Below are 14,215 nucleotides of genomic sequence, written 5' to 3' on the forward strand. Positions count from 1 at the left end.
ATGGTTTAGTCCACTGTCCGTGGTTTGTACGATTGAGGGTGAAGAGCTTAGTTGATCTGCCGCTTGACAAGAAAATGTCTGGCAAAAATAAACCTAAATCGGGATTCCAAAAATGGCAGGATAGGAAGGTGAGAAAATCAGAGAGAAGGATGAGTGTTTTTAATGAAATACCTAGTAGCACGTTTATCGTACAGGTTTATGATGTTTGAGCTTAGATAGTTTGGTTAAATTATAGAGTGCCTATTCAAGTCAAGTGGCTATTCACTAGTGCGTTCCATTGAACGCAATGGAATTCATTTTGTGGAAGAGCATACAGAATCACCCTACGTAACAGTGGCTAATTTGTTATTTGGAGCCATACCATTAGAAGAAGAAGCTTCTATTTGTTACATATACATTACAGCACACTGAAATGATTTTATTTGCATATCCCAGCTTGTTAGGATACAAAATACATACGATAAATACAGCACATTTTCAGAGAGGGTTGCTCAAAGGCCCAACAGCTTGGCACTGCTGGGGGTTGAACCCCCAACCTTCTGATCAGTAGCCCAGAGACTTAACCGTTGAGCCACCATTGTTAGCCGGGGACTACTGGGCTGAAGAACTGAAGAAATCCAGTGTTTGCCTCTAAATATCGTTAATGCCCACTCATTTGTTTGTTTGTTGTGGTCAATAGGGCTTGGGAATAGTTCACTACAGTGTTAGCTAGCTAAATTTGCTTGTTCCTGCATAACATTAGACTCACTGTCGATTCTCACTGCTGGGAAATTTAAGAAATTAATATCCAGAGATATTGTAATGGCTGTTCTGTTATTATTCAACCTAGCCTATCCAGTGTGATTTACCAACTCATATAGATGATACAAGTCTTACACATTTGCATCATATGTAATTGACCATCACATCAACATTTGCTGATTGTAATCAGTCGTGTGTTACCAGATAAACAGCACCTTAAAGTCACCAAAAGGGGGCGCCATCTTACAACACTGAAGGGTTTAAATCATACTTTGAAGTCAATGGTGGTTGAATGGAGAACCCAATGTGACAAATGTCTTCTGGATTTTACTATATATTCATTCTTAGATAAAATAAAATTGTATTAAATTAAAAATATATATATATTGAGTAAATATTCACAATATTGTGAAAATATTGAGTAAGTGAGAAATGATGCCCATAAAGACATATATATGGAGTGCGGGGATCAGCCGGAAGCCGGAAGTGAGCAGTAGGTTGGGCGAACAATCCAGAATGGGCTAAGCAGGGAAATGTAATCCAAATACAGGCAAAAACGACCAAAAAAAAACGTAAAAATCCGAAACATAAACAAAAGCTTGGTGAACGTCAGAGGAAAAGTTGCTCGGTGTTTACTTCGCGAGGCACTGAACTTAACGAGGCCTTTTATAACCTATGATGCAGCACAGTTGTTAGCACTCAGTACTCCGGCGAACGTGAGCGCGTGCATGGTCGGTAAGTGTAGTTCTCGTCGAACATGTTTGTAGTTGGCACTGCATTCTGGGAAGTGTAGTTGCGAGTTCGCCACAATGTGACAAAGTGAAATATTTCAGGAAATGCTTACTGACAACCAGCGCACAGCAATCTGAACAACATGAAACAAAAAAGTCTGTCATGTGAATGTATATGAGAAATAAACTGCTTAGATGTACAGGGAAAAAATATTAGCAAAACAGTAAGATTGTGATATAACCTGTAATATCCTGTCTGCTCTGCTCATTTAAAATAATAATAATAATAATAATGATTAAATATCAAAATGCTCCATTGCAATAGGTTTATCAGTATTTCTACAATTTTTTTATTCTAACACTAGCCGTATTTTACACCTCTGTTTCCTGTGTCTTTCCTCTTATTGCTGACAGAGGCAGAGATGGTTTGTATTGTCTCATTCTCACATTTAAATTCATAATTCATTCACTGCTGTCAAACTGTCCTGAACATTTTCATAGAAGTCATTCAATGTTTCTTTGTCTATACAGTTTATGCAGATTTGTTTTTTTTAAACAACAACAACAACAAAAAAAAAACACTGTCATCTTTCTGTCCGTTTGATGTCAGTGCTGAAAAGGCTTGAACGTGAAACACTTGTATTAAAAGTTACAGTATCTCACAAAAGTGAGTACACCCGTCACATTTTTGTAAATATTTGATTATATCTTTTCATGTGACAACACTGAAGAAATGACACTTTGCTACAATGTAAAGTAGTGAGTGTACAGCTTATGTAACAGTGTAAATTTACTGTCCCCTCAAAATAACTCAACACACAGCCATTAATGTCTAAACCGCTGGCAACAAAAGTGAGTACACCCCTAAGTGAAAATGTCCAAATTGGGCCCAACGTGTCAGTATTTTGTGTGGCCACCATTATTTTCCAGCACTGCCTTAACCCTCTTGGGCATGGAGTTCACCAGAGCTTCACAGGTTGCCACTGGAGTCCTCTTCCACTCCTCCATGATGACATCACGGAGCTGGTGGATGTTAGAGAACTTGTGCTCCTCCACCTTCCGTTTGAGGATGCCCCACAGATGCTCAATAGGGTTTAGGTCTGGAGACATGCTTGGCCAGTCCATCACCTTCACCCTCAGCTTCTTTAGCAAGGCAGTGGTCGTCTTGGAGGTGTGTTTGGGTTGTTATCATGCTGGAATACTGCCCTGCAGCCCAGTCTCCAAAGGGAGGGGATCATGCTCTGCTTCAGTATGTCACAGTACATGTTGGCATTCATGGTTCCCTCAATGAACTGTAGCTCCCCAGTGCCGGCAGCACTCATGCAGCCCCAGACCATGACACTCCCACCACCATGCTTGACTGTAGGCAAGACACACTTGTCTTTGTTCTCCTCACCTGGTTGCTGCCACACATGCTTGACACCATCTGAACCAAATAAGTTTATCTTGGTCTCATCAGACCACAGGACATGGTTCCAGTCATCCATGTCCTTAGTCTGCTTGTCTTCAGCAAACTGTTTGTATTATTAGTTGTTGTTTTTTTGTTTGGTTTTTTTTTTTAATTGATTGATTCCTGTGTTAAGAAACTTTTAATTAAATATAAAATATGTCAAATTAAATGTTTTTGTTCATTTGCCCATTGTCACATCATTTACATTAAAAAAAAAATCTAACCATTATGTTTGTATAGCTTTGACTTTACTGACTGTTTCCTCATACTCATTGCATTGTTTTTCTTTTTGTTTGTTTATTTGTTTGTTTTTTCAGGAGGGGTTCAAAATGGGACTAACAGTAGAGGGCACTGTTTTTTCCCTTGATCCACTCGACGGTCGCTGCTGATGCCAGGAAGAAATTTCTTTGTTAACTTAACTGTTCACCCATTTGTAATAAAGTGCCAAAATTTTGGGTCTACAGTCAAGTTGTCAGTGTTTTCACCATGAGATTTGTATGTATTTGCGTTTGGTATTTGGTTTACAAAAAGAAAGTATATTGAGAAGCAGAATGCCAGATTGCTATTTTTGTATGAACTGTAACAAGGGCATGGAGGACTGTCTGTCTCTGTCTGTGTGTGTGTGTGTGTGTGTGTGTGTGTGTGTGTGTGTGTGTGTGTGTGTGTGTGCAGGCACTGATAGATGTAGATAATAAAACCGATGGTACAACCTGAGAGGAAGGGTTTCATATGGCGCACCATGATGTCGATCTTATTTTACACAGATGTTGATCTTTTAATTTGTTCTCACATCAGACAAACGTCCACTTCATGACAGCATGCAGCATCGTCTTAATTAATACACTTACAAATACTGGAATATCAATCTTACCCTTTGCTAACTCTAGATTACGTTTCATTTCATTTTCCCCCCCCTTGTTATTCATCAGAATCATTGTAATATTTTCTTAACTGGACATTAATATTTTTGATGGATTTTATAACTCTGTAGCTGGATTGTTTGTGTAATAATGTGTACTTGTACTGCATTTTAATTTGGTATTATTATCTATTTTAGTATATTCTTGCACCAGGAAGCACTTTGAGAAAAAAAAAGTATTCTGTCCATATATTGACCTGTTTTCTTTCCTTTTTTTTTTTTTTTTTTTGATTTGATTGTATTTTTTTACTTTGTATGCAATATTTTAGCCTTTGCTGTTGTAGTCATTAAAGACAGTAATATGTGAGGTCTGATGTTTTTGCCTATTTTGTTAACCGACCATCCACGGCACAGTTCATGAGGCAGTTTATCAGAAAGCAGATATTTATCCAGGTGTGAATGTTGAAGGGTTTATTTTTTTTGATGTGGCATGGCAAAAAATACTTCACAAAATTGCACAATAATCCTGAGTTTCTGCTTTTTTGCACTCATCACATTTTCAGCGTTTGAGCTTGTTTGCATCAGTCCCGTCTTTCAGATTTGAATCGAGAAGTAGTTGTGCGTCTGGTGAATTCTTCATTAAACCTCGTCTTCCTCAGCGACCGCGTGAATGAAACGAGCTGGAGTCATCTTGAATTGCCCATCCCACTGGAATGATCTGGGAAATACTTTCTTTTTTTTTTTTTTTTCTTTTAGGAAATTCTTTTTATATATTACGCTTCTTTGTGGACGTATCCCCCCCAATCAATTATTTCTTATTAGTGTATACAAAACATATATTAAATAACAGAGTTAAAATAGTAGTCACAAAATAGTCAACACTGATATTTCATTAAAATAGTTCAGATTTTACACAGTACAACACAAAGACATTGCTGAATAATGTATTTTAGGAGTACATTAGAAATGTTGTGAGTGTTTATAAGCGAGAACATTTTAGATTACTTATCTTTGAATATGGATGAATTTCTTAAGAATTGATTTTTTTCAGTATTTGAAAAAAAAACTTAAAGAAAACATCTCAGAAATGAGATGATGCACCATATTAATTCTCAAATATGTACCAAATGCGTCAATCATATGAATGTACAATTCAGTTTATTGTGCTAAAAAATGTCATGCATCAAACGAAAAGAGAAATGAATAGGAATAATAGACACAACCTTGAATGCATATTTAAAAAAAAATAATAATCTTAACAACAGAAAGGAACGTTGGCCTTACTACTATGTATGTTTTAATTTGCAAAGCAATATACATGAAGGAGAATTTATATATATATATATATATATATATATATATATATATATATATATATATATTTGTTTTGTTTTTTCAGCCAGCCAAATAATTTTTGTATTGTATTTTCTAAGATACTCTAGCAACATTTTTAGAGACTTTTTTTTTTTTTTTTTTTTTACAGAAAACAAAAGGAAAGTGCAAAGCTGGTAATGTGGAACATGCTTTAGAAATTATTGGTACTCTACTTTATGCTTAGATGATATCTATATATTACTGTATTTACAAAACATGCTCAAGTTCTGCAGTAGTGGATCCCCAATGAATCCAGTGTGGTTAAAACCCAGAACATAAAATATGACACAAGAACAACCCATGAAACTTTTAGATGAAACTGAGATTCATAATAGTAAACAAACAATAAAAAATAATCAGGTTTTTAATGAGACGCTGAGTTTGTCAGTGTTGAAGAGATTTTATTTGCACCTCCTCACCCTGCTCTGTACCTTTTTTTCTTTCCCTGGGAGAAGTGTTGTGACATTACATGGCACCAGTGACTTGTCCCAGTTTGTAAAGACGAGGTAGCTTACGCTAATGACTCGATGTATTCAGTATTTAATGGTCAGTTGCATTCAAATGTCATACAATGCAAATGTAACAGAATAGAGATATCAGTTTTAAGAACAGTTTTCAGGAGAAACCACTCATAATGCCATAAAGCATTTCACCGAAACACATTTTCCTCTATAGCACCATGTGATTTGTTTAAAAACAAAAGTAGAAAAAAAAAAAAAAAAACTATCACAAAAATATTTAAATGTGTTTCATTTCTAAACTGGTCTAGCCTTTCAAATTGCTGGAATGGATGTCACAGTCTCAAACAGCAGTTGATGGACTGGAGTTCACTCATCTATCTCAGTCAAGCCAAATGGAGCCAAACAAATGCAAATTTTATTTTAATAGTTTAATTAAAAACTCACTAATAAGGGCCAGTTATTGGAAAGGCGCAATAAATATCCTGCTACAGGGCCGGAACAGTCCACAGTACGTTATGTACAAGGCTGAGCTTGTCAGCAGTCAGTTCAAGAGTCTCAGGATTCTCTTCAATGCATCTTTGCTCTATTTTTTATTTATTTTTATTTATTTTTTTTTTTACAAAAAACAAACAGGCCCAATATCGATGCCAAACTCCTGATCCGGGCGACCAACGTCTACAGTGGCAATATCCACGATTGGTAACCGCGCCGTTTTCTGTGTCCTGTACTCAAAAACAGTCTTTCCCCAGTTACTGTTTGCTTGCTGTGAAAAGAGAGTAAGAAAGAAGAAAGAGCACTTAATCAGTGAGACACATTGCTGACTCTGAGTGCTAAATATTTTTTCAGAAATTGGATAATTCAGTTTATAATTCCCTCGGGCCTGTATTCAGAGTTAGATAGCTAGATAGGTGGATGGATGGATGGATGGATGCAATATGACAAAGCATAAAAACAAGTGACAATTAATACACACAGAACTAGATGCCACTGTCGTCAACAAGTCTAGTCCTTCTTGTTACTAATTTGTACTCCTCAAATACTCTTAGACCTTGCTATGTCTTTGGCCCTGTTTGAATCAATTCCAAAATCTAATCAGGTCATCTGGTGGGTACAATGATAATTCCATATAAATCCTACAAACTTTCAACCACTCGTTCTTGAGATATCGCGATAAGGAGAATCTCACACAGACAAACCTGAAATATTATACATACTAGACACATAAAAAGTTTAGATTGCCATAGATTCATATATCTAATCATATTCCAATATAATCAGAATAATTTGAAGTTAACCATCATAAATAGTGCGAGTTAATTAATTCATTAATTCCTTAGATTTTTATATTTTACATTATATGGGGGGGGGAAATCTCCACAACAACCATGAGTGTGTAGCATCCACCTGGATGATGCGATGGCAGCCATAGTGCGCCGGAACGCCCACCACACACCAGCTATTAGTGGAGAGGAGAGTGATGTAGCTGATTCAGAAATGGAGATTATTAGGGGGCCGTGATAGATAATGGCCAATGGGGGAATTTCACCAGGACACCGGGGTTACACCCCTACTCTTTACGAAAATTGTCCTGGGATTTTTAATGACCACAGAGAGCCAGGACCTCCGTTTAACGTCTCATCCGAAAGATGTTATTTTGAGATTGAATTTCTCTTTCTTATTTTGAGTAATCACTATTTTTGTGATACCTAAAATGTATCACCCTACAAGCTACCAGTAAGACGAATGTATTGTGAATAGGTTATGACTACTATTGTAAAATAAATCCATGAATTTACTTTTCATGTGTCAAAACATTCCAAATTAGATAATAACTTGAAATAACAAACTATTAAGTTGAAATAGCCAGATATTAAGTCAAAATAATAGCATAGCGCTCAAACTTTTTTCTTACAGTTTGCAGCTCAGAGCTTCAAAAAGAGAATGAGTTCCCTTTGGTGTCTGCCTAAGGTTTCTTCCTCACATCGTCTCAGTGAGTTTTTCCTCTTAACTGTTGGCTCTGGCTTAGAAATCTAAATCTACATCCAGATTTTTGTAAAGCTGCTTTATGACAAGGCCTATTGTTAATAGCACTATACAAATAAAATGGGATTTGGATTGAATTGTCAACTGTTATTACAACTATTAGTCAGACAGTGGAACTTGACTAATACTGCTCATTATTCAGTCGTTCGAATTTGATTTCCATTCAAGACTGGAGTAGTAAAGTTTGTCTCTGCGTGCATCTGTCAGAGTAGCACATCTGTATATGATTCCAAATGACTATATATGCAATTCTGGTGTTAACTCCTCACTGTGTGTACTTTACTCAAATCTGACTATACACTCTACGCTCGTAATGATGTCATGGTGACTGAAAACCAATGCCTACATTTGGACCCTTAAAAAAATACCCCGGCTAAACTTACAGAACAGCTGTCCTCCAGCACAGTGTATCTGAAACGATTATTTCCCTCAGCTTTGAGCTCTAAGTCATTGGAGGCCTTGAGAATGACTGCTTTCTTCAGGTTGCCAGTTGCTTCATCTTTGTAACCCACAGCGTTCTTGCAGTGGTATGTGATGGTCTGTGAGGCTTCCTTGGAAAGCAACCGAATGAAGGTCATCTGGACAGTGACTGAGTTAGCTGGCTGGTCTTTGTTTCCATAAGTGAACTAAAGAGAAACAAAGGATTTTCAGACAGTAGTTTGTGGAAATATGATATCATAACATCATTTTGCTTTAATAGTATAAGCAGGCCAGTAATGTTTGTTTAATTTACTGCCTATTATCTGCAGTTTACAATCTAATACACTGGTCTTTTTAATTAAGGCAAGACACTACAGGTGAAATTGGTATTGTTTAAGAAATAAATATCATAATCATAGCCTTTGCCAGTTAATTGCTGAAATTCTTACTATTGTTGTTTTTTTTTTGCATTTAAATTTTTTTTTGTGTACATTTATGCATGCAAATGGAATTTGTCAAATTAAATACACATACATTTGCAGACTTAATTAACCAAAGTTTTTGCAGTCTTAATAACCTTGAACTTGTCTGTTCATGGAATTAAAACTCAAATATGTATTTCACTGTGAAAATGCTTTTACGAGAAATGTTTATTGGAATGTCATAATATTCGAAATAAATCCAACACTAATCAACATCTTGGGAAAATTTCTCGGTAATATCCTTCTCATTAGGGAGTTAGGAATGACTGTTAGGAATGACTGTGTAAAATGTAATAAATGTTTTTCATCAAGAAACAACTTTTTTTTTTTATTGTTTTATTTATTTTTATTATAGATATATATGGGGGGGGGGGGGGGGGGGTTACACAATCTGATTTCATGTGTTTCCACTCTACTTAGTGTAGTTTATAAGGATTATAAAGGAAATTGATGTGCATATAAAAATGATACATAAACTGACATATATTTCAGAAATCAAGCTTCTCTGTGAAATATGGCATGATGTGACTGTGCCAAGAGGGAGGAGCTTAAGCCTTCTTCAAATTTGCTACATTTCAGATAATGTGGTGGGGATGAGTAGACAAAAACTGTGAAATAAACTTTTTTTTGTTCATATATACTGTATTTATGAAAGTTTACAAAAAATGAAACACAAATCTGAATATTTCTGTAGCCTTATAAGACAGTAAACGGTAAACTGTTTACTATAAACGTGTACTCACATAAGTTCCACCATTCATGGCTCCAAACCACACTGGCTTGTTTCCCGGAGTACTCCACCATGATTTGCGAGGTATGCTGGAAGGTTCTGCTGAGATGCACGTTTCTCCAGTCTCCATATTACAGTATACTTTAATGGCATCCTCTGAACTTCCTTGGTTTGGATCCACCCAGTATTCACCTGTACATCACACAATAAGGCTTTTTTAAAATTTTTTTTAATTAATTACTGGTCTTATTCATAATATAATATACATGGGAACTTGCACCATGAGCCCTTTCATCTTTGGTTATTATTATTAAAAAAAATAAAAAATGTTCAACAGTTTGACAGTACAGTGACTGGTCCTGTGGTTGACTTACCACTCTTTTTCAGTGGATAGCACTGCTTAAGGTCCTCACAAGTGCGAGCAGGGTGTTTCTTACTACCATCAGGGCTGCGCATGCTTTCGATTTGGCTGCTGAGAGCCTTAAGGGTGGCCTGGACTCCTGGGTCGGCTTGGAACATGTCTGTTGAATTAGATTTGGGTAGAGCCTCATCTTCAGGGAATTCAGGAGGAGGAGGACCAGCATCGTAATCCTGAGGGCCTCCAAACATATCCTCCATGGCAGCAATTGGTGGTCCAGGGGATCCAGGTAGACCTGGAGGACCTGGCTCTCCAGGAGGTCCCTGAAAGATAAAAACGAATAATTAACTATACATAGTACTTTTATTAAGAACCTGATCTACAGTAATATTGTACAATATATGCAATATTGTCACATGGGCTAGGAGAAATTTATGCTGGGCATAAGTTTGTATGAGTGTTATGGACAAATCTCCATCTAATTATGCTTTGAATTTCCAAAGTTCGATTTATTCTCTCAAATGGTTTTCTCAAGCATAATGAAAATCAGGTTAATCAGTAGTAGTTCGTGCATGTTATGGTACAGTAACATAATTTTACAGCATTTTTTTTTTCTTTCATTATTTTCTATGAGTCACATCTACAACAAGAACTCTCCTAGCCTCATATGCACTTGATAATTTACCATTCAAAGCAAATCTAGACATTTTTCTATTGTCTAAAATACAGTGAAATGTGATGTACGTGCCTCTGGTCCAATGTCTCCACTTATTCCTCTTGATCCAGGGGGTCCCATTGGCCCAGGCTGTCCAATGTAACCTTCTTTACCTGGTGGTCCTATTGGTCCTGGAGGTCCCTATAGTGTATTCCATTTAAATAGTGAATACATCATTACATGCATACCATCTTTTCAGAGTGTATCATTAGCATAATCAACCTGTAAACTTGCAAGTCAGATAGTATATAGGGAAAATGCACTTACTCGTTGACCACTTGGGCCGACAATCCCGGATGGCCCTTGGTCACCGGTGGTACCCTGAATATAGAGCATTAATTTTTTCAATTTTCCACAGAGATCAAACTACGTTAGCCTGAACTTTATCAGACTTTTATAGTATGCATATATATTCTTTTTATTAATAAGTTTTGGCCTGAGAAATGTTGGTGGAGATATGAGTTGGAAAAAAAAATTACAGGTGATCCAGGAAGCCCCTGAAGACCTGTGTATCCTCTATGTCCCTTCTGTCCTCTTTCTCCATGATCACCAAACTCTCCTTTATCTCCTCTTGGTCCTTGAGGTCCCTGTCATAATGAAAGATCAATTTAATGTCATGCAGTCATTCTAAAAAAAAAAAAGGCTACACTGTAGCAGATATGATCACGTGTCAGAACATTTTTAAGATTACCGGGAGTCCCCTCTTTCCAGCTGGACCTGGAGGTCCAACGGGTCCTCTTGAACCCTGTCAAGAAATTGTGTATAAATATAAAGGGTTTGCATTCAGAATATACTGTATAGCACACTCATGATATTAACATTAACATAACATTTTTGGAATACTGAAAAGAAAAGATATGGCATACCACATCTCCTCTCTTTCCAGGGCCTCCAGTAGTACCAACAGGGCCAGGAGGACCAGGAGCTCCCCTTGGCCCAGTTAGTCCCTCTGGTCCTGAATCACCACGGTCACCCTAGAGAAGCAGGTATATTTATGTATAGACGCTTGAAAATTCAAATGTGATCCAAATGGAAAGATCCAGTTCTGTATCATATGTTCTTAGCAAAGCTTTCAGATCTTACCCGTTCACCTATGACACCTTCCTTTCCTGGTGGACCATCAGCTCCAGCAGGTCCCTGTTAGTCAAAAGGACAATGAGTTAATGGTTGTGTTCTATTTCTTTTCCTCTGTCTCCTTACTACCTTGTTAATTACATCAAGAGTAAAATCCACAGCATTTTCTTTTAGGCCAACGTTTGGTTAGTATATCTTTGAAGAAAACCATTTATCAATACACCATTTAGGGCTTAAATAACTTGAAACAAGACCAAGACAGCTTGCAAACTCACAAAAAGACCATCTTCAAGTTTTTATGAAAATTTGCTAATCTGAACAATATACTGAAGAATAAAGAAATGCAGGTGAGCAGCAATGTCATGTCCTGATAATGCTCTCCAGATTATCTCAAAGATGCCCTATTTGCTCTAGGTCTGGAGAAGCTGAACAAATCTTGGATGGTCATTTGTCCTGCCAGTCTGCTGAGACTATGACTTATTTCTAAAGTCTGGAAGAACTAGTACATCATGCTACTCTGCAGCATTTCAGTAGCCCACGTTCTTATTTGTCCTCACATTTGAGGCCCTGTAGTATCTACAGGAAATCGTGGCCTTTATCTTACAGTGACTAAAGTTTTGAAATAAGGGCTTTTCAGAGGTTACCTGATTATATGTTGTTCCAACTGGAGAACATTATGCTGGATATTGGAACTAGCACATGCTGCATTAGATGTTATAAGGTTTAAAACAACTTCACAGTCATTTAGAAAAGTTCTTAGAATAAAACTACACTTTCCCCATGTTACATAATATTATCTTCCTTTTTATACCAATAACACTATAACTATATTCCATATATACGTTCATGTGAAAAAATAAGTACACCCCATGGAAATTGTTGGCTTTTTTGACATATTTGGACAAGCAAGCATTTGATCATCTTTGAAAGGGTGCCTATTAATAAAGGTGATATACTTGAACCAAACCAAAAGAAAAAAATAGCTTTAGCAATCATTTATTCAACAAAAATATCAATACATCTATATATCCAAATATCTTCTGTGGAAAAAGTAAGTACACCCTGGGCCTCAGAAGCTAGTATTGTCCCCTTTAACAGAAAAAACTTCTTGTAAACGTTTTGCATAATTGTCCACCAGTTTCTGACATCGGCTTGCTGGAATTTTTGACACCTCCTCCATGCAGTATTCTTTCAGTTGCAAGATGTTTGAGGGTTTTCTTGCATGTACTGCCCTTTTCAAATCCCCCCACAACATCTCAATGGGATTCAAATACACGCTTTGACTAGGCCATTCCATAACCCTTCATTTCTTCTTTTTGAGCCATTCCTTGGTGGATTTGCTCGTGTGCTTAGGATCATTATCCTGCTGAAAGGTCCACTTTCGGTTCGACTTCAATTTTTGGACAAATGGCCTCACATTATCTTCAAGCACTCTTTGATATGATGTAGAATTCATAGCTGAATCAATAAATTTAAGCTGCCCAGTCCCTGAGGCAGCGAAGCAACCTCAAACCATAATATTTCCACCACCGTGATTCACAGTTGGTATGAGGTGCTTCTCCTGAAAAGCTGTCTTTGATCTGTGCCAAACATGTCTGCTGTTACTGTGGCCAAACGACTCTATCTTTGATTTGCCTATATTCTCATTGGCAAATTGTAGTCTTGCAAAGGCTTTTTCCTGGCACGCAGGTCAAATTTATGCAATCTCTTTCTGATTGTAGAAGCATGCATTTTGACATCAAGAGCTGCAAGACTTACTAGCAGATCCTGTGACTGAATTTTGGGGTTCTTGGAGACTTAATCATCAGACGGTCTGCTCTTGGGCTGAATTTGCTGGGATGGCCAGTCATGGACAAATTGGCAGTCGCTTGAAATCTGTGCCACTTGTAGATGATTTTCCTTACAGTGGAATGATGTGTTTCAAATAATTTAGAGATCTTTTTAAATCCCTTGCCAGACTCATAGGCATCCACAATCTTATTTCTGAAGGCCTAACAGATCTCTGTAGATCTTGGCATGATGACACCACACATCTCAAGAACAAAGGGAACACCAGACACTAGATATGAGAGGGGTATAAATAAGACAGGTTCCACCTGCACTCCCTAAGCAGGTTCTAATCACTGGCACCTAAATTTTTTTTATGGATTTGAAGGTGTGAGAAATGTGGGGGTGTACTTTGTTTTTCCAAGTGACTGATCTGTCAATTTTATGTGTAAATTGATAAAGCACATAAACCTTATATACCTTATATATATATATATATATATATATATATATATATATATATATATATATATATATATATACACACACACACACACACACACACACACACACACTATAAAAAAGTTTTTCACCACTATAGTCTGCTTATTTACCAATGGCTCTAATTTTGATTGCTCAAAAATGCTAATGTTGCTGATTTGTTTGAATCGTGCGAATGCGATATTCTGTTTGCCACTAGCATAATCAAGCTTTCTGGCAGTATTTGCCACATTAGCATTTTACACCTATGAGAATAAAGATTAAACTTACATCAGGACCAGCATCACCCCGAGGTCCGTTAGCACCTGGTGCTCCAACAGGCCCAGGAGGTCCTTTGTCTCCTGGAGATCCTGAAGTTCCTGCTTTACCTGGAGGACCCTTCAAAATATAGGTACATTAAAATATACAAGTGAGGCAGGCAAGAGCATGAGATCCCATTCCCTATCATCATGTAATCTAGATTCTATATACAGGTCATTACTTCTAAAGGATAAGAAATGTTATTTTGC

At 37.0% G+C, this 14,215-nt stretch overlaps 2 protein-coding genes across 6 annotated transcripts in view; one reads left to right on the top strand and one right to left on the bottom strand.

Moving 5' to 3' along the window:
* Nucleotides 1–4,148, top strand: part of gulp1a (GULP PTB domain containing engulfment adaptor 1a) — a 125,870-nt gene extending 121,722 nt beyond the window's left edge. For all 5 annotated transcript variants that reach the window (XM_053626255.1, XM_053626257.1, XM_053626256.1 and 2 more), the window contains one exon: nt 3,240–4,148. In XM_053626255.1, coding sequence (XP_053482230.1) covers nt 3,240–3,311 — 72 coding nt within the window. In that variant the 3' untranslated portion in view covers nt 3,312–4,148. The remainder of the gene's footprint in view (nt 1–3,239) is intronic.
* Nucleotides 4,149–6,029: 1,881 nt separating this feature from the next.
* Nucleotides 6,030–14,215, bottom strand: part of col5a2a (collagen, type V, alpha 2a) — a 41,760-nt gene continuing 33,574 nt past the window's right edge. The window contains exons 44-54 of the mRNA XM_053626261.1: nt 13,977–14,084; nt 11,448–11,501; nt 11,231–11,338; nt 11,056–11,109; nt 10,844–10,951; nt 10,632–10,685; nt 10,398–10,505; nt 9,666–9,972; nt 9,305–9,483; nt 8,043–8,285; nt 6,030–6,379 (exon numbers count right to left, since the gene is read on the bottom strand). Of these exons, the coding sequence (XP_053482236.1) occupies nt 6,233–6,379; nt 8,043–8,285; nt 9,305–9,483; nt 9,666–9,972; nt 10,398–10,505; nt 10,632–10,685; nt 10,844–10,951; nt 11,056–11,109; nt 11,231–11,338; nt 11,448–11,501; nt 13,977–14,084 (1,470 nt within the window). The 3' untranslated portion in view covers nt 6,030–6,232. The remainder of the gene's footprint in view (nt 6,380–8,042; nt 8,286–9,304; nt 9,484–9,665; nt 9,973–10,397; nt 10,506–10,631; nt 10,686–10,843; nt 10,952–11,055; nt 11,110–11,230; nt 11,339–11,447; nt 11,502–13,976; nt 14,085–14,215) is intronic.

This window comes from Ictalurus furcatus, chromosome 6 (genome assembly GCF_023375685.1).
Source record: "Ictalurus furcatus strain D&B chromosome 6, Billie_1.0, whole genome shotgun sequence".
NCBI classification, from domain to species: Eukaryota; Metazoa; Chordata; class Actinopteri; order Siluriformes; family Ictaluridae; genus Ictalurus; species Ictalurus furcatus.